The sequence below is a fragment of the Penicillium chrysogenum genome (genome assembly GCF_028827035.1).
Source record: "Penicillium chrysogenum strain IBT 35668 chromosome Unknown utg000001l_segment0_segment0, whole genome shotgun sequence".
NCBI classification, from domain to species: domain Eukaryota; kingdom Fungi; phylum Ascomycota; class Eurotiomycetes; order Eurotiales; family Aspergillaceae; genus Penicillium; species Penicillium chrysogenum.
The window spans coordinates 4,674,254-4,693,877 of NW_026622749.1; the positions used below are offsets into that span (position 1 = coordinate 4,674,254).

Here is a 19,624-nt window from a genome sequence, read left to right on the forward strand (position 1 = left end):
TAGTGAGCTCTGCACATGCTAGCTGCGCCGTGCCACGATCATTGGCCCCTGCTCGCCCTGATTGCCCGCATGTTGTCATTGAGGGGCTTAGAACGGCGATTCTCTTCTATTCGATTCTGGTCCCGTTCCTGGTGAGAGATAAATAAAGCGTTCGCCTTCTGTTGGAATAAACAGTGTACCTTCTAAATCATCATTCTATATCCTCTTCCCTCCGAGATCAATTCAACTTCTCACCCCAACCACAAACTAAACCTCCCACCAAAATGTCTTATCGCAACGAGTCCGACAGCTACGGCAGTGGCAACCAGAGCTCCGGCTACGGTAACAACGACTCCTCCAGCTACGGCAACCGGCCCAGCTCTGGTCGTGACCAAGACAGCTACGGCAGCAACAACAACTCTTCCAGCTACGGTGGCAACGACTCTAGCTATGGAAACAAGTCCAGCTCCGGTCGTGACTCGAACAACTACGGCAGCAGTGACAACAACTCCTCTAGCTACGGTGACAACGACTCCTCTAGCTACGGCGACAACGACTCCTCTAGCTACGGCAACAAGACTAGCTCTGGTCGCGACCAAGACAGCTACGGCAGCAACAACAACTCTTCCAGCTATGGTAGTGGAAACAAGTCTAGCTCCGGTCGTGACTCGGACAGCTACGGCAGCAGCAACAACAACTCCTCCAGCTATGGATCCAAGAAGGACAGCTACGGCGACAACGACTCTTCTAGCTACGGCAACAAGTCTAGCTCCGGTCGTGACCAAGACAGCTATGGCAGCAGCAACAACAACTCCTCCAGCTATGGATCCAAGAAGGACAGCTACGGCGACAACGACTCTTCTAGCTACGGCAACAAGTCTAGCTCCGGTCGTGACCAAGACAGCTATGGCAGCAGCAACAACAACTCCTCCAGCTATGGATCCAAGAAGGACAGCTACGGCGACAACGACTCTTCCAGCTACGGCAACAAGTCTAGCTCCGGTCGTGATCAAGACAGCTATGGCAGCAGCAACAACAACTCCTCCAGCTATGGATCTAAGAAGGACAGCTACGGCGACAACGACTCTTCTAGCTACGGCAACAAGTCCAGCTACGGTGACAACGATTCCTCCAGCTATGGAAGGTCTAGCTCTGGTCGTGACCAGGATAGCTACGGCAGCAACAACCAATCTTCCAGCTACGGCAATAAGTCCAGCTCTGGACGTGACGAAGACAGCTACGGTAGCAACAAGAACTCGTCCAGCTACGGCGACAATGACTCCTCTAGCTACGGCAACAAGTCCAGCTCTGGTCGGGGCTCGGACAGCTATAGCAGCAGCAACACCAACTCCTCTAGCTACGGCAACAAGTCCAGCTACGGTGACAACGATTCCTCCAGCTATGGCAACAAGTCTAGCTCTGGTCGCGACCAGGATAGCTATGGCGGTAACAATGACACCTCCAGCGACAGCCTTGGTAGCAAGCTGCTGAACAAGGCTGAAGGTTCGTGATTCTTGTTTTTGCTGGAAGGCGTTGAGAATTATATGCTAACCTACGTGTGATTTTAGGATTCCTCAACAACCGCAACTAAAGTCGGTCTCCACTGTCAGATAAGGCATCCAGTAGAAATGAGCGATTTTGCTGGGATGTATTGTTCGGAAACTAGCACATACTAAGGCACAATATATGATTTATCTATTACGTTTCGTGGATCAAGAATATCTACTGCTAGAGCTAGATATTGTCTGGTTATTTTTCGTGGAGATAACAGGTTCAGTCTTATGATAGGCTGGTCTACTTCGAAGGGTACATTATGCTAAAAGTAGGGGCCGTAGCCAGCTTAAGTCGAGGAGGACTATATATTTATTCTACTACTTACTTACACGGTATAGCCTTATGGCTAATCCATAAGATTGTTAAGCTTTCAATTTGACGGAGATATAATGGGTGTGCTTGGGTAGTATTATGCAGCCAAAGCGAGCGGAAATATAAAAAGCAAAACTAGTTAAGCCTCTCTAACCCGTGGGCAGACCTTATCCTATAAAGCATCCAAGCTCCACGCTGGGTACCGCCACCGATTCATTCCCCGACCAGATCTCAATTCTCTAGAGAGTAAGGGGAAGTTCTCTTATGTAAATTGTGGTCTGTTGTTATTACAATGGAGCTAAATCTCCTTGCTCTACAATAAGGTGGTGTATGCGGAAACTACCTATGCCATATACTAGCTATTCTCTGTATGGTGATGCAATCATGATAGCGAGACTAAGTTAAGCGACAAACAACCGAAAAGATTTCGATTGAAGGGTTCGCACAGTGTCCGGAAAATAACTTAAAGACGAGGAAGTCAGACCTCAAGACACCTAAAATGCCCTCAACCCAGGATAGGATCTTCCGTCGCCCTTGTGTATCATGCGGCCTACCGATCTCATCGACCCCTTGCTTTCTAAGTGCGCCAGCTTTCTGTGAATTTCCTGTTCATTGGAAGTGCTAATAGTGCTTAGTTCGTTTGACTGCATCAGGCGTTGAGCTGACGGACATCTCTGGATGTGGGGGCCACGAATACGAAGGAAGATGGCACGAGGTTGCCAAATTACTAAAGAGCTCCACCAAAGGACAGCCACATCCACCCAATGGATTTCTGATTCATCATTGTTGTTGGCCGCTTCTTTCGAAGCTGTTCAAAAGTGGTGAATTGAGCCTGGAAAAGTTGTTCGAAACCCTAAGGGCAAGGTCCTTGCAATGCCATGAGGATATGCGCTCTGTCACCACCATGGGTGAGTCCGTTTCGTTATTTGTATTCCTACAGTAAGAATATGTAACATTTGCTAATGTTGGCCTATCACAGACTTTGCATCCAAACCGCCGACCTTCGCTCAATGCTTCCGGTGCGTGGGTTTCCATATAGCTGCTCGGGCCTTGCCAGAAACGAAGGGACCATATGGTATACGTGGAAGTTCTATTAATTCACATTACTTTGAACGGATCCCGCTCGAAATAAGATTGGAAATTGCAGCTTACCTGCCAACTGTGGACTTCCTCAATCTACGACTCTGTTCAAGGGCTATGGCAGATATATTCGAAGAACAAACATTCTGGAAAACAAGGTTTTTCATCCATGGCGATAGAGGTTATCTTGCCTTTCTCACTGAAGGTATTCAGTGCGCAGAAGACTGGCGACTGATTTATCGCTGTACTCACAAATTTCTTAAACCAAACACTGAGCTCTGCGCTAGAAGACAGCATTGGCGGCAAAACCGATGGCTGAGGAATGCTTGTATCATGACCAGAGGACAGAATCTTCTGCTCTCTCGTGTTGACATAGAGTGGCAAAAAGCTGCTAGCGGGATGAATTGTGGCAGGAATACCAGGAGGTCGATTAATCACAAGTGTCAAAGATGTTATGGCAAGCATTCACCATTGACTCAATCAGTCCCCTTCTCTAGCGCTGTTGTGGGACTCGCCATCTCTCTTCTTCCGGACTTACGTTCAGACGCAGACTTAGGAGAAACCTTTATCGCCGGCTTGGAGCTTATTTATCCTAGTGATACGCCGAATACTGTCCTTGGCTATCGCCTTCCAGGAAATCAAATAATGATTGATCTCCAAGAGAGGCCGCTTAGGGGATTCCAGCTGATTATTGAAAAAGGAGGTGTTCGCGCAATACTTCCGCTTTTCAGTGCGAACGATTGGATTGGCAAGCCCTTTGTTGGATTTAATGGCTCCTGCAGTCTCGTGCGAATTTCAACGGATAACGAGATACTAGCCCTTTCGGCGGATTTTGATGTAAGTCGAGCTAGTCGCCTGTTCAGGTTCTTGTGTCATTCTAATAGTGATGCCTACAGTATTGCAAACTCACTAGTCTAGCAATAGGGACTGGCAAATCCCGTTCCTAGCTAGCTTCAATCTATGTAATTAAGGGCTCTAGTTTCACTAGAAATTGGCTGATATAGTGGGGGAGCTATGTGAGGGAATTCGAGTCTGGTCAAGATCTGGATGTTTTTGAATGCAATTACTTTGGTTTCTAAAGTCGAACACTCTAGATCTTGGTTGTTGATTGTTTCTAAGCTAAACCTGGTTGACTCACAATCACTACATGTACTCTATAAGGTCTCTACACTATAGGATCTACAGTAGTGAATCGAGCAATTTCCCACAAATACAAGAATAACCGGCTTATGAGCCTTCTGTTTCTATTCACGACGGCATAACATTTAGCTTGAGAGTAGCTCGAGATCGAGATAGATGATATTAATGGGCGTTATATTCAAGGCCTTTTTTTACAATGTCTTCTCAGATGTCTTTTATATATGTCTTTGGGCTGCAGAGCTGTGCTAATCTGGATCGAGTTTCCTTGTTAGATCTGTCTAGTGTCCAGCCTAAGTTAGAGGTAGGCAAGTGCCACAGGGCAAAGGTAGATATAAAGTCTAGGGTGCGGGAATTGTGCGGGAATTTTATACGAAGTAATAATACTAATGATACCATCAAGGCCAAAAGAGTGGACGTCGATGGATGTAGAAGGAATTTATGGGGACCTGGGATCTGGGGGGTTATCACCGCCCGGACTCCGCCAAGTTTGTATTGACAACATCCATTCTACATCCCTCCCACCTCCCCTCTTCAATGCTTCAATAAGAGTCATTCGTCAAAATGCGGCTCCAGGCGGCGCTCTTTTTCGCTGCGTGCCTATCACCCGCGGCGGCCATCTACCCTGATGAGGTCAATCACATCGACTTCCACCACGCTCTCCTCGGCACCCCATCCCCCGACTCGACCTTCTTTCTCAAGCCATCCCCAGCTTCAAATGCCTCCCTTCTCTATACTCTATCCGACAAGCTGCTCCTAGGTGCCGTGAACCCCCGCGACGGCGGGCTCGTATGGCGGCAGAACATCTCGCGGTCGGTGAACTCTCCCGCGTATGGGGCGGGTCTTTTGCGCGGATTAGATGGAAACGATGCCATTGTAGGTGCAGTAGGTAACTACATCGCGTCTTGGAGTGCACAGGATGGCAAGGTTGGGTGGGAAAATCGTGTCTCTGAGGGTGTTGTTGGCGATCTCGAGCTGTTGGAGCTCGAGGATGCTACCGCGACATCCGGAGTGAGAGATACAGTTGCTGTGGTTGCTAGCGAGGGTGCCGGAATTGTAAGACGGCTGAATGGAAACACTGGAAAGACTGTATGGGAATTCAAGGATACAAGGTTGGTTTTGTCTTTGGCCTTTTTTTTAAACAAGTCCTAAGCTAATGAATTATCCTGTTAGCGGCGACGTTCCGTTCCAGGTGTCGTCCTCTTCCACAGAGGTCTTCTATATTTCTCTCCAGTCGGCTATGTTGAAGGGCTTCAAGATCAAGGTCACTGTTTTGGATCCATTGACTGGACAACAGACCCGTCAACAGATTCTGAACACTGAGGCTGATGTGGCTACCCCGGAGTCCGTCCTCTATGTGGGCGCTAATTCCGCCTCGCCTATCATCGTCTGGACCGACAAATCGCAAAAGTCCCTGAAGGTCAATGTTATCGGTACCAAGGAGATCAACTCTATCACCATTGACAATACCTCCGGCTCCGAAATTCGACAGATCACAGTCCACGCTCCCCGCAAGCTTAACGCTCTGCCTCATTTCTTGGTCCACTTTGAAACTGTGACCGGAGCCTGGGCTGAGGTTTTCCATGTGGACTTGATGTCTGCCAAGGTCGCCAAGGCCTATCAGCTGCCCTATCTGCCTGGCCAGTCGGCGGTCGCAGCCAGTGTCATTGACGCTAATGTCTATTTCACCCGGATCACGGACTTGGAAGCCGTTGTTGTATCGTCCGCCTCTCATGGAATTCTGGGACGATGGGATCTACAGAAGCCTTCTTCTGACATTGCCCTTCACTCAGTATCCGAGGTCGTTGCCAAAGGAAAATCTGTGGCTGTTAGGTCAGCGCTCTTCCGGAAGCACGGAGATTGGCAACTTATCCGAAATGGCCAGATCGAGTGGACTCGGCATGAGGGTCTCATTGATGCTGTCGCTGCCACCTGGGCGGAAACTGATGCCCAAGAGGATCTAGCTCATGAGCTGGAAGTCGAGGGCCACGAGACTCTATATGGCGCGTACCTACACCGGGTGAAGCGTCATGTTCGGGACTTGGAGCATCTACCCGACTGGCTGAAGGATCTTCCTAAGCGCATTCTGAGCAGTATCTTGACTGACGAAGTCTCCAACCTGGACAGCTTTGGAGTTGCCAGATCTGTTATTGTTGCCACCAAGAACGGCCGTGTGTATGCCTTGGACACTGGTAAGCACGGCGCCGTTTCCTGGGGCCTCCAGGCAGTGGAGACATCCCAGTGGAATGTGAAGGCTATTTTGGCTTCGCCAGGAGTTGCGACCATCTACTCCGACGATGGAAGCTCTGTGACTGTGGATGTGTCCACCGGGGAGATCGTTTCACGCATCGAACCATCTAGCAGCAAACTCCACTCGATTGCTGTCTTCGAGGTGCAGGATGGAAGTTCGCTGGCCACCGTCGGTGTCCGTGAAGATGGTACTCCGGTCACTGCATTTGCCAACGAAGATGGGTTCTTAGTAACCACCAGCGTTGATGGCCGAGTCCTCGGCTGGTTTGCCAAGGATAACAAGACTCCTGTGTGGGAGTTTGTTCCGCCCTCAGGAGAGAAGGTTGTCGACGCAACGGCTCGCCCTGCGCATGATCCTGTTGCATCTATTGGCAAGGTCCTTGGAAACCGCTCGGTCCTTTACAAGTACCTCAACCCCAACCTCGCCCTGGTGACGGCAGTGAACGAGCAGACTCATACCGCCAGTTTCTACTTGTTGGACGGCGTCTCAGGCAAGGTCCTTCATGCAACCACCCAAGCGGGCGTGGACTCCACGCAGCCCATCGCATCCGTGATGTCCGAGAATTGGTTCGCCTACTCATTCTGGGGCGATGTCGACGGCAGCGAGTCCTCCGCCAAGGGCTACCAACTGGTCATCTCGGAGCTCTACGAATCCCCTTTCCCCAACGACCGTGGCGTCCTTGACTCCGCCACCAACTACTCCAGCACGGCCGCCCTCCCGTTGCCCCACGTCATCTCCCAGGCTTTCATGATCCCAGAGTCGATCTCCCACATGGCCGTCACTCAAACGCGCCAGGGCATCACCACCCGACAGCTTCTCTGCACTCTCCCCTCCTCCAACTCCATCGTCGGCATCCCTCGCCCCGTCCTTGATCCCCGCCGCCCTGTCGACCGTGACCCCACTACGGCTGAGGCCGAAGAAGGCCTGTTCCGCTACGCGCCCTACCTCGACTTCGATGGCAAGTGGTACCTCTCCCACACGCGTGATGTCGCCGGCATCAAGGCCGTGCTCTCCCGCCCTACCCTTTTGGAAAGTACCAGTCTTATTTTCGCTTATGGGAGCGATATTTACGGTACACGAGCCACGCCCAGCCAGGCATTTGATATCCTCGGCAAGAGTTTCTCCAAGCTGCAACTCGTCCTCACTGTGGTGGCACTCGGAGCGGGTGTCGCCGTTTTAGCTCCGATGGTAAGTTTTCCATCTAAATATCTCCAGGTCCATTTGCTAATTATCTTTCTGCACAGGTTCGGAGAAAGCAAGTTAATGCCCTGTGGAGGGCCTAAGCCGTCTAGCCTCATATACCAGATATCATTTTGTGCTTTAGACTGTAATACATACATTGCTTGTCAAATTCTACACACGTAGCATCTGAAGCCAACCTGCTCTGCTCAAGAGACTGCGGTCTAATATATAGAAAGTCATTGGTCATGGGGAACATTCCATTTATATACATAATATCTAAAGGATCTAACATAGCAAAGAGTATAGCAAAACAAGAACAAGAACACCTAACCGCACAGACCTTATAGGTACTATTTTCGACGCCAAAAGGAGATCAAATCATCAGCCAAACCCGCGAGATCGTGTCACTCAATACAACGGCATAGGTGACGAGTTAGCATAATCAACATTGTGCTCAACAGACTCAATACGATCAGTGCAAGTGCCAAAGATCCGATCCCAAAGCCTCGTCTGCTTCCCATAGTTATAACTCTTCCTCCAACCCTTACGATGATGCAAATCATGATCCTCAATAACAAGCTCCGCATCAAACCAACGCAAAGCAAAGCTCAACGTCGACGGCGGCGTAGCATGCACCCGCAACCCACTATGACCCGCCAACTCCGCAAACACAACATACTGATGACAAACCCACCACTCATAGAACCCCATCGGCATGCCCATAAACCGCATACTGAAATAAGCCATAAGCGGGATACCAAGGATATCGAAGAACTCCTGCTCAGTGTCCGCATACAGCGTCAACAGCGGGTTGGGGTGCTTAGTGAGGTGGTGGGTGCGATGGTATTTCCACAACGCGCCGACATCGTGCATGACCCGGTGGTACCAGTAGAACCAGAAGTCGAGGATGATCCCGTACAGCCCTATTTCGAGGGGCAGCCAGGCGAAGTTCATAGTCGAGGGGGCGTGCGTGGCGTGGTAGGCGAAGAAGACAGTGAACATTGGTCGAAAGGTCGATGTCGATACGAGCGAGCGGACGACCTTTGCGACGCCGACGTCTGGGACGCCATCGCGGGCGTGCTTGTCCCCGTCTAGGAAACCGTGCTGGTGGCCCAGTCGTCGGAGGACGTGGAGTTCGTGGATGGCGATGGCTTTGAAGGCCAGTCCGTATAGGAAGAAGGCGGCCCAGGCGCTGAGGTTGTGGCCGGTGAACTCGACGTAGGCGTGGTGTAGTAGGAGGGGGATGGCGGCGTGCGTGAGCACCCACCGATGCATGGACCAGTCTGGCACATAGGGCACGGCGTCTTCCTTTAGATGGACGGGGATGTTCTTGTCGAGGTGTTCTGGGTGGATTCCTAGTAGTTCGTAGAACCAGTGGAAGAGAGTCCACTCTGAGCGGGCTTGCTGCCGCCAGGTGGACTTCATGGAGTCCTTTGGATTACCACTCATGGCTGGTTTGTAAACAGTACAATGGTGTCAAAATGTACACTTTAACCCACTCCCGTACCTGATGGTGGGTTAGTGGGTTTTAAGTGCTTGGGCTTATTGTCGATCCCTCCCCCGTCGTTCGGCCGTTGGCGACATTCGGCACATGTGAAGAAGCCCACTTCTTTCACGCACCCCGCAAAAATGAGCCTCGGGCGTTTGACTGGATTGGAACATGACGTCGATCATATCTCATCTTGGAATCTTTCCCAACAACAGGGCTGTTTTAGTGTGTTAACTAGCGCTTGGGCTCAACATGGTTGCCTCATGTTCGTGTTCGGGCTCATTCGGGGGTGATATCATGGTACAGGGGCATTCACGAGAAAATTCTGTTTCCTTTAGTTAATCAGGACATGATTCTAGATGTCCAACGTATTTGGCCGTATAGATGTGATGTGCAGACGTTGGCCTGCATCTGCATCTGCATGGACTTTCCGAATCATGTGGCCAATCGAAGCCCTTATTCCTAATTGGCCAAATTGGCCAACGGACATCCGAACGAGGTTTCTTGATGTTTCATGATTTTCCGTATGATTCATTATCTGATTATCTGATGCTTAGGGACGATCTATTTTTAATTTCTCTTGTAGATCTTCTGAGGGGCTCGGCTACGGTATAGACCTAGACGCAATCAAAGGTCAAGGGTTATATATCTGATCGTTCTACACATTTGCATTCAGTATTCTGGTGCATTTTATAGATTATATAGAAAAGATATTCTACGAGATTGAGCTTTCACGTTGTTCTGCATCTTATGGCTAATCATTTCGATAGTCGTAGTTCATAGCACCGAGGAAGGGGAAGGCATAGAAAGGCAGGGTAGTATTGCAATACAATGTCCCTTAAAATCTCATCCTAACCTTGGAAGTCAATAAATAATCTAGTACAAGAAACTCAGTCACTAACCGACTATCGCTGTTGATTATATATCGATTTAATGGTCAGTTGTCTGATACGGATAGATGATCAAACAAGCGTGTCTCCAGGCCCATGAACTGTTTGAAGATGAGTCAATTCATATAAACAAGCCAGAGCACACTCACAAACGAGAAAGCATATGACCTTGCCTAGTAGAAATGCTGGGAAGATGACATCAAAAACACATACCCCTATAGATGCGTGTGAAAGCACATGAAATTTCCCACTTCAAAGTATAACCAGGCAGACAGATACCCAAGAACAAAAAAAGGATAGAAGAAAAATATGCCTCGGTATTGAGATCTGCGCTATCTTGTGCTATGTGACATCAAGTAATGGTATGTCCAAACACAAAACCCCAACACGATTATCCCTGTTGCCTTTCTATGTGCTCTATACGGCAACATGACTCCCATCCACACATAACTGATTAACCTTGACCGCCACGTTGTCAATCATCTTCTCGTCATCGTCTACTTTAGTCTCCTCGCTGCTAGAGGCCGCTCTCTCCGCAGAGCCAGGGGTGTTAGCCTCTGACTCAACCGAAGCCTGTGTCTTCGGGATGGGAACGATTTCCCTCCGATTAGTTCCATCCACAGTGCCCAGCACCTGGAGGTGATCGCCGTTGAACAAAATAGGGCCCTTGAGGATGTTCTTTCGTGTTTGTCCTTCGGCGAGTGGCTGCTCGATTCCGCGGAGCAGTTCGCGGCTGGGCTCGTCCAAGTTGGGCATATCGCCCCAAGCCCAGTCCAGCTCGCCGCCGTATTGCTTGGGAATGCTGGATGGTTCCATGAAGGAGGTGAGAGTGGGCTCGACCTCTGCGGCGGAGAGAATGAAGATCTTCGAGGTGGTGCCTGGGTCGAACCAGCGCTTGATCCAGCCCCAGACGGTGGGGAAGAATGAGGGCGCTCCGATAATCTAACAGTGAGTTAGTTCCAGGATCTCATCTTCAACAGTAATACATTTCCGGACGGATTAGATAGGGGGAACAACATACAAAGATTCGATCCAACGTCTCCGGGTAATGCGCCGTGGCCAAAACACTGGCATCCTGCATATGACTCTTCAGGTTCCAGAACTGCTTCAGGCCAACACCGCTGACATCCACGATATTGGTCGATGTGACAATAGGCGTCTCCGGGTTCGGACGTGGCAGCGCGGAGGCGAGCGGCATCACGAATCGGAGGAGGCTCTCATACAAAGCGAACAGGTTCAACAAGCGCGCAGGGACTGTGGATGATTTGTGGGTTTCGGGTGTACCGGTAGTCATGGTGGAGTTGTAAGCGGCGACAGCCTTGTTATCCAAGTGGCGGATCTGGAAGACGTAGATAGGAATTCCGCGGCGATCGCGACGGCCTGTCCATTGGGGATACTGTAGAGACGGTAGACGTGAGCACGGGATCTGTTTTCGTTCGCAATATATTTTATAAAACGCACCATCCGTCGGGCGGCCTCGTATGAGTCGACGCTGATATTCTCATATAGCTTCTCGATGGCGTTGTCTTTGCGCCAGTCTTCGGTGTCCTTGAATTGAGCCCACGCGCCCTCGACGTCAAATCTGCGAGCTCGGAGGAATCGCCTGCACAAAGAAATCAGCATCAGCACTCGATCATCTTATTCAATGCGTCCGTTTCTAGCTGTGTCGGGGTCTAGCGTGGATGCGCCACATACAATAAAGTCGCATCATCCTGGCTGGCGGGCTTCGCCTCGACGCCATCTGCTTGTTCCACAGCAGGAGTGTAATATTTCCGCTCGGCGCACAATTTCTTGAACTCCTGTAGCTTCTCCTCCTGCTCCGGAGTAAGGTGGTGCAAGTGTCCGGCGAGCCATGCGGTGCCCGAAGCTTGTGAGGCGGAAGCGACGGGATCGTTCTTTGACGCTGAATCGGTGCGCGCCAGGTCCTGTTCGGAGTCCTGCGGAGTCTTGTTGCCCCAAAACATGATGATCCTTCTATCTCTTATGTTTTACTATTTTGAAGGAGAGATCGACCTTCTAAAGCAGATCTCGGAGGTGGCGGAGGGAAAGAGGCGGTGAAATAAAACTGACGGTGTTTTGTCCCGAGGTCGGGGGCTTTCTGGGGTTGACTATATTTTGTGATATATCGCGAATTCCTCTCCATCTCACATTTTGGCTGGGATTTAGCTCTATTTGAGAATATTGACTGTCCTGGGTCAAAACATCTTTCATCTGCGAAATACAACATACATCGCAGACCCATCGATTCACCAAGCTAATCGGCAGGATTCCAAAGTCAAACAAGGTAGCCAGCCGGTAATAGACCCTGAAAACTAGACCCGCTAGTGTTTTGGAAGATAGCATGAAACACAGAAATGCAATAAAATTCCGGTCTCAATTAAACAAAAGCACCATATCTCAGTGTACACGGCACAGCCAAATGCTAATCATAGGGCCAATCCCAACCATATCTGTACAGATCGCCCTTATACAGCGCAAAATTTAAATACAAGTTAGTCCTCGGTCAGATCACCATACTCCCACATACCGCGGCGCTCAGCCTTAGCCTCGTCCTCGAGCGCGCGCAGGTTGGAGAGGGTATCGACGGAGGCGCGCTCCCATGCCTTCAGCTTGCGGGGTACCATGGCCAGACCCTCGTGAATGATGTCAGCGTTAATGCTGTTATCCAAGCTCTTGGAAGCAGAGGGGTCGAGTAAAGTGACGTGCAGGGTGCCGTCCTGGTCGACGTGGTCAACGTTTGCGACGAGTTGGCGGTCGAAGGTCTGGTCGCCAACGAAGCCGACGGCGTCCTCGAGGTAATCCTCGGAGGTGGGGAACTGCAGGAGAGAGAGGACCGCGTCAACGGCCTGGGGACGGAGGGTCTGACCGGAGAATTGGGGTTGGGTGAGAGGGCGGAGTGATGCCCATGGCAGAGTCTCGGAGTTACCGAAGTCGACGTAGACCACCTCAGCCTGCTCCTTCTCGCGGTCGTTGCGGCGCACCTTGGCGCGGTACCAATCACCGTCTTCGGTGAATTGGGCGGCAACCCAGTCGCCGGCCTTGGGAGGGCCGGGCAGCGGGGTGTCATTGGCCTTGTTAATGTGGAACTTGCGGAAAGCGCTCATCAGCTCGGTGAGCGCGTTGGTACCAGTGCCGATCTGTTGCAGCTTGAGCTTTGCAGAGGCGGGGTCAATGTAGGTAACCATAACGTCGCGGTAGTCCTTGCGACGCTGTACGGGCGCGGCATCGCTCTCAGTGCCAGTCCCGGCGCCATTGGCGGCCTCGGCTTCCTCAGCCTCAGCAGCCTCCTTGGCGGGGTCCCAGTCATGCCACAGTCCCTTGCGGGCGTCCTTGGCCCGTTGTTCAGCAGCGAAATACTCGTTGGCGTGACCAGACTGCTCAGCCGAGTATGCATGGACGGTGGCGAGACCCTCCTCCAGCAGAACGGTCGTGAAGTTCTCTTTGTTGATGTAAAGGCTACCGATGAACCCGCCAACCTTGTCAATGGTCTCAACGTCAATCTCAACGTCGCGCTGCATGCAGCGGCGGTTGGCAAGGTCGTGGGCCTCCTGGCCGAAAGGCTCGCCGGCGTCGCTGGGTCCGCGGGAAGAGCGAGGGGCACGGATACCGGAAAGAACGAGAGTCAATTTGGCGTTATCGCGGGGCACTAGGACAGTGAAGCGAGAGCCAGACTTGACAAAGTCGACAACAGCCGGGACACGCTTTTGACGTTGCAAGATACCAAGCTCCAGCTTGGCCTTCTGTACGCTCTCTGAGTAGTCTACGACCTGCTTCGCCTTGGGAGCCTTGGAAGTCCACATTCCACGGCCCTCTTTCTGGGCCTCAGCCTCAGCAGCAAGCAGCGCATCGTAGTCGGGAGACCGGTCAGCATCATCCATACGGTGACGAATGACAGAGGAGTAACCAGCCTCCACAAGAGCCACAGCAACGTTGGTGTTGCCCTGCACAACAGTAGCGACTTCGCGCTCCTCGTAGCCCTCGCTTGCAGGCTTCTTGCCGTTCACAGTGACCATGACATGCTTGGCGATAACCCGCTTGCGGAGGTACTCCTTCGCCTCAGCGGCAAAGGGAGCCTGCTTGGGGTCGGAAGGCTTTGGCTGGCGGATACTGGCGAGACTGATCTTCTTCTCCTGTCCAGCCTTGCTGCGGATGAAGAGGGTATCCGCATTCAAAACACGAGTGACAACGTAGTCCACAGCCGCGGCGCCAGCAGTTGTGGGTCCCGTGTGGCTAACCCACAATCCCTTGCGGTCAGCCTTCGCTGTAAGTTCGGCCTGGCGGAGGAGAGCCATGTCCGGGCCCAGAAGCGTCGAGTGATGATCCTGGCAACGGGCGAGACCAGCCTCAAGAAGGAATCGAGAGATATTTCCGTTGGGGTGAAGCAGGGTGGCAACAATCTGTCCCTGCGGCGTGACACCAAGCAGAGAAACCTTGACCTTACGCTGCAACAATCGTTCCTCAACAAACTGTTGCGCCTCATCACCAAATGGCTCGGCCGCGGTCTCTTTGCCCTCAGCAGTTGTGCGCTTAGCAGATGGTGCCCGGATACCAGCAATGGCAATGACAGTCTGAATGTGCTCCTGTGGCTGGAGAAGCAAACGCAGCACAACACGGTCACCGTTCAGGACCTTTTCGATAATACCCTCCAACTGGTGGCCCAAGTTACGCTTGACCAGATCCCGAGCGCCAGTCAACTCGTAGGTAGTATCGATCTGGCCATCGTTGCCGCCGGCCCAGGTTCCCTTTCCTTCATCCTGGGCAAGGGCTTCCAATGCGCGGAGGCGTTCCAGGAGTCCAACAGTCTCCTCGGATTCATCTCCGCGCTTGCCTGCTTCTTCACGGACTCTTGTCCAGCCCTCCTGCACACTGATATCGGGCAATGATGCGTCGAAACCGGGCAGCTTGATGGTGCCATAGTCACGCTTGGCACCAGTGGGGATGGTGTATATAACGTGGAACTGGACGACTTTGCCGACAAGGAGCTCACGGAGGAATTCGCGGGATTGGAAGGCGTATGCCTAGAATTTCGTTCTTTAAATTAGCCTTGTCACTTTTTCTCTCTTTCCCTTCAGTCATCCTCGTTTTATCGACTGATGTCCGTAGCTCTCGTGGGCCAGAAAGACCAACTGGAGATGACAGGAAGCAACAATTTGGTCTTCCAATGGTGCAATCAACGGGCAATCAATCTCAACAATGCACCTACCTCGTCACCCTCTCTCCTTAATCTAGGAGCAGAGACATAAGCCAAACTCAGGACACGTTCTTGTGAAGGGTTGGTGATATTCGACAGCACGACCGTGTCACCGGACAGGACGGACTTGACCCGGGCTTCGAAAGGCATACTGAATGAAACAGTCTCCACTACCACATGCACAATTGCAATGAGATTGAAGACAAAACCAGAATAAATAAACACCAGGAAGAGAAAAAGAAGTTGAGAGCAAGGGGAATGTCCTGAGGGGAAACGTGGCCGGTGTTTAGACTTGTGGGGGAAAGCGGTCAGGCGATCCGAGCTTCTAGTTGTACGGAAGTCTACGAAGCATCGAAGCTACCTAGGTATACAATCGATGACAGATCTCCAAATATACTCATGTCAAATTGGCATTCATTCATGTATCCTAGACGGAGTATCCTGTACTTTTTTCCTCCACCAATTACGGCAGAGATATCAAAATCCAGGTTTCAAAAAAGGGATAGAGCTGCACATTTATGCGGCAATACCGATGACACCTATAGCATTTCATTAGCATTCATCTCCACTACATCCACGCCTTCATGAACTTACCGCAAGCAGGGCGGGGGCCAGCGTTACCGGTCTTCTTGGACTCCTCGTTACCACCCTTGCCAAGGTCATCAGTACCGGCGTGGACGACGAGAGTGCGCTAAGCAGATAGGTTAGCGATCTGTTTCGGTAATTCGGGCATCAATGATAAACTCACGCCCAGAACGGACTCGGCACCAATCAGCTTGATAAGCTCATCCTGCTTGGAGCCGTTGGAGTTACCCTCGGCATCGGTCTTGAAGTTGCCAAGGTCACCAACGTGACGCTCGGAGTCAGTGGGAGCACCGTGGGTCTTGCCGAAGGGGTTGACTGAAAGCGATCAGCACTCGAGCCTTCATCTTCATCTTTGGCTCATTATGAATCACATACAGTGGGGACCAGCAGAGGTGCAGCCGTTGGTGTTGTCACCGAACTGGTGAACGTGGAAAGCACGCTCAGCGTTGGCGTCGTGGCCGGTGATGTTCCAGGAGATGGTGGTGGGGGCACTCTCGTTAGCCTGCTCGAAGGTAACGGTACCGGCGACCTTAGCGTCACCACGGAGGACAGCAACTGCAAGGAAAGAAAAATGGTCAAAAATTGTTCTAGAAGGCTTATCGAAGGCTGCCCGGCATGCCGGCTATTGGATCTCCAGGGTCTCTGGAGTCTCGTCTCAGCCTCAGCAACGGCTGGTGCCGCACTGGCCCAGGAAGAATGCCAGGCTTCAGCAAATGAGCAGCGATGATCCCCTGCTTTGTCCCAGGGGCATTGCCAGATGTCCAGACAGCAGTGGAGAGCTAGGGGGGAGGATGCAAGCCGATAGGCTCGGATTTGGGATCTGGATCACAAGGTGCTCAAATCTGCTCACACCCAAGGTCCCCTTGCCACAGATCGTGGGGAACTTGGAGGCTGAGGGTCTTATGTATGGCCCAGATAAAACCAATAATGGAAATTACTTACCAGCCTTAACCATTTTGATTATCTTGAAATATTTTAGATTGAAGATTGAAGAAGATGGGTATTTTGAAGGAAGAGGAGTGGAAGTGGGCGGATGAAGATAATAAGGCGGATGATGTTGACGTGACTCTACACTTGTATCATAGAGGTACCTGGTACACGTATTCCAGTATTGAAATGGCTGTGCCCAGCAGTACTTGGTACTTAATACCACAACAAAACATCCCCCACCTTCCCAAGTGGGCAGCGAGAGGGGGAATGACATAATTATTAATCAGATCGTGAACTCGTGAAACACTTCAATTTTCAATTGAATACCTCTTCCTCGTAAACAATTGCCACATCACTGCTGCTATGTGCTCCAATCACTATATGTATGTATGTACTTCTTGTACTGGATCGTCTCTACTCCGCTGAGCAGTATTATGTAGTTTGTATTACCGTTGCACAGCTGTCTGACATCCAAAGCTCCAAACCGTCCTATCAGCAATTGACATCAGCTCGGGTAATATAAAACCGTGCAGTGTATCAATCGCAATGTCCCGACATGAAATGACACCACAGCTGGAAAACACTAGTGCGGGGGGTGTGAATAAGCCGACCCGGCCACTGGGCACCTGGGCAGATTCCGCAGTTTACCTCATGTCTACATATTAATTTTCTACAGACCGGAGAAAATAACACTTGTGACAAATTCATCAATTCGTATCTACCGATTCCAGTTTTTGGGAGATCGCCAATTTACAATTAAACAATTAAAAGAAAGACCATAACTCAATCTAAGCCTGGATCTTCTGGGCAAGAAGCTGCTTGAGGGTAACGGCATCGGCAGCGAACTTGGAGATACCCTCACGGAGCTTCTCAACACCCATGGCCTCCTCGTTGAAGTCGAAGCGGAAGTCAGCCTCGTTGTTGAGGTACTCGCGCTTCTTGATCTCGAGGCTGGCGGCACCAGCGGGGTTGAGCTTCTGGGGCACAGCATCGGTGGAGTTGAAGAGGTCCTCCAGGAGGTTGGGGGAGATGGTCAGGTAGTCACAACCAGCCAGCTCGGTGATCTCGCCGACGTTACGGAAAGAGGCACCCATGACAATGGTGTTGTAGCCGAACTTCTTGTAGTAGTTGTAGATGTCCTGGACGGACTTGACACCGGGGTCCTCCTGGGGGGTGTAGTCGCGCTTGTGGGCAGCCTTGTACCAGTCAAGAATGCGACCAACGAAGGGAGAGATGAGGTAGGCACCGGCCTCGGCGGCGGCAATGGCCTGAACCAGAGAGAACATAAGGGTCAGGTTGCAGTTGATGCCGTGCTGGGTCTGGAGGATGTGAGCGGCCTTGATGCCCTCGTAGGTGGAGGCAATCTTGATCAGGACACGGTCCTTGGAGATACCGTTGTCGGCGTAAAGCTAGGCGGAAGGGTCAGCTTAGGATTGTCGACAAGCCAGTCCGGGTGAACTTGTAAACGTACCTTGATGATCTCAAGAGCCTTGTTGACGGAACCCTGAGTATCGAAGGACAGCTTGGCGTCAACCTCGGTGGAGACCTTGCCGGGAATGATCTTAAGAATCTCCTTTCCGAACTCAACGAGGAGACGGTCAAGAGTGGCCTCAACCTGCTCATCGAGGGTCTTTCCGTTCTGCTTGCCGTAGGCAACGGCAGTATCGATGAGAGCGGCATACTCGGGCTTCTTGGAAGCAGCCAGAATCAAAGAGGGGTTGGTGGTGGCATCCTGGGGCTTGTACTTGCCAATAGCTGTGGTTCACGTTAGCTGGCCGTTCAATGCTAAAACCAATGTCACGTCGACCTGGAATACATACTGGCAAAGTCACCTAGAAGTTTAGTGTTAGCGTGTTTTTCAATGTGTAGCAGATGAGATTGATAGCTTACCAGAGTCGCAAACGACGGTGGTGCCGGAAGCCTTAAGCTGTTCGAGAGAAGAAGACATTTTTTTATGTATTGAAAGTGAGATGGAGAAAGGATGAAGAGGAGAGAAGAAGGGTGGCGGACGACGTGTTTAAGAAGGAGGGGTGGTGTCATGGACCCGAACCAGAGCAATTGCCAGGTACTTGAATTTAGTATGGAATTACCATAATAAATGGAAGTACCTGGCCAGTGTCCCGTTTCCCAGGTGGGATGGTGGGGCAAATGACGCCGATGAAATCAGAAAGCTGTGTCTTTCGCAGGTACAACTTCTTCTTGTTTCTTTGGTTTTTGCCATTGCGTCTTGGGTCCTTTATTCTTCTATTTCAATCTTTGTGGTCTTTCGATTATAGATCAATTTCAATATAACATCATATCTACTCTGCTTGAGCTGCTTGAGCAATTGTGCTACAATCCCAAATCCGGCGCAGAGTGCTCCGTCTTCCCCCCCAACCGGAGGATGGTAGACCGGACAACGGCCCACTACTGCTGTGGTCTTCGCAATGTTCACCGGGGGCCCGGCTAAATATCAACGGCTACTTTGTCGTTATGGAGAAATATGGTTTCCGAAGACCCTTGGCTCTGGATTGTAATAATTTCCAAATGGAGGTTGCCTGAAAAGGAAGTCACAAACGCCACTGCTTATAACTAGTCTGTAGTAACATGATTTTACATATGGAGCACATATGTACATATTCGTCTGTATATATCATTTCCCCTGGGGCTACAGAATGTCTTGTTGGAGAGAGGGCTTTCTCTACATTGTCTTCCGTGTCATTCCATCAACGTCCTTCAGTTAGTGCGATTGCCAATGTCCTCACACGGCATCGTGCTTTAGTCCATGGGCTCGACCGCCGGGTGGCCACTAGTCATACTTATATGATCGTTGACATAAAGACCCGAGGATATTCATGGTCGACCAAGGGTTATGCGTTGTACACAAGTGCAGCTGGTACCTAGGTAGCTCGCCCCCAGAAGCATCTTTTGAAGGGGAATTCATTGGGTTTTATTGCCAGAACGGCAGCAGGTAAGAGGCGCATAGTACAATCGGAAAAGGAAGGGGTTGAGTGCTAGAAATTGTCTAGTGAATATGCTTTTTGACTATGAACATGATATCAAGG

The 19,624-nt window shown here is 50.9% G+C and overlaps 7 protein-coding genes across 7 annotated transcripts; 2 read left to right on the plus strand and 5 right to left on the minus strand.

Moving 5' to 3' along the window:
• Positions 1–263: 263 nt before the first annotated feature.
• Positions 264–1,570, plus strand: N7489_001857 (uncharacterized protein; the record flags this gene model as incomplete). The annotated part of the gene is made up of 2 exons (XM_056707612.1): positions 264–1,482; positions 1,548–1,570. The coding sequence occupies 2 exons, from the start codon at positions 264–266 to the stop codon at positions 1,568–1,570; spliced, it is 1,242 nt and encodes a 413-aa protein (XP_056571914.1).
• Positions 1,571–4,626: 3,056 nt separating this feature from the next.
• N7489_001858 (uncharacterized protein) lies at positions 4,627–7,596 on the plus strand (the record flags this gene model as incomplete). The annotated part of the gene is made up of 3 exons (XM_056707613.1): positions 4,627–5,174; positions 5,236–7,501; positions 7,558–7,596. 3 exons carry the CDS (start codon positions 4,627–4,629, stop codon positions 7,594–7,596), a joined length of 2,853 nt encoding a protein of 950 aa, XP_056571915.1.
• Positions 7,597–7,903: 307 nt separating this feature from the next.
• N7489_001859 (sterol desaturase family protein) lies at positions 7,904–8,944 on the minus strand (the record flags this gene model as incomplete). Its single annotated transcript, XM_056707614.1, has 1 exon — positions 7,904–8,944. One exon carries the CDS (start codon positions 8,942–8,944, stop codon positions 7,904–7,906), a length of 1,041 nt encoding a protein of 346 aa, XP_056571916.1.
• Positions 8,945–10,291: 1,347 nt separating this feature from the next.
• N7489_001860 (SEC14 family lipid-binding protein) lies at positions 10,292–11,838 on the minus strand (the record flags this gene model as incomplete). The annotated part of the gene is made up of 4 exons (XM_056707615.1): positions 10,292–10,816; positions 10,896–11,270; positions 11,336–11,477; positions 11,570–11,838. 4 exons carry the CDS (start codon positions 11,836–11,838, stop codon positions 10,292–10,294), a joined length of 1,311 nt encoding a protein of 436 aa, XP_056571917.1.
• Positions 11,839–12,366: 528 nt separating this feature from the next.
• N7489_001861 (putative transcription factor (Snd1/p100)) lies at positions 12,367–15,215 on the minus strand (the record flags this gene model as incomplete). The annotated part of the gene is made up of 2 exons (XM_056707616.1): positions 12,367–14,892; positions 15,078–15,215. The coding sequence occupies 2 exons, from the start codon at positions 15,213–15,215 to the stop codon at positions 12,367–12,369; spliced, it is 2,664 nt and encodes an 887-aa protein (XP_056571918.1).
• A 366-nt stretch (positions 15,216–15,581) lies between these two features.
• Positions 15,582–16,605, minus strand: sod1 (superoxide dismutase SOD1; the record flags this gene model as incomplete). The annotated part of the gene is made up of 5 exons (XM_056707617.1): positions 15,582–15,604; positions 15,660–15,756; positions 15,814–15,965; positions 16,026–16,205; positions 16,593–16,605. 5 exons carry the CDS (start codon positions 16,603–16,605, stop codon positions 15,582–15,584), a joined length of 465 nt encoding a protein of 154 aa, XP_056571919.1.
• A 763-nt stretch (positions 16,606–17,368) lies between these two features.
• N7489_001863 (sedoheptulose-7-phosphate:D-glyceraldehyde-3-phosphate transaldolase TAL1) lies at positions 17,369–18,528 on the minus strand (the record flags this gene model as incomplete). The annotated part of the gene is made up of 4 exons (XM_056707618.1): positions 17,369–17,989; positions 18,052–18,335; positions 18,401–18,412; positions 18,471–18,528. 4 exons carry the CDS (start codon positions 18,526–18,528, stop codon positions 17,369–17,371), a joined length of 975 nt encoding a protein of 324 aa, XP_056571920.1.
• Between the last annotated feature and the right edge of the window lie 1,096 nt (positions 18,529–19,624).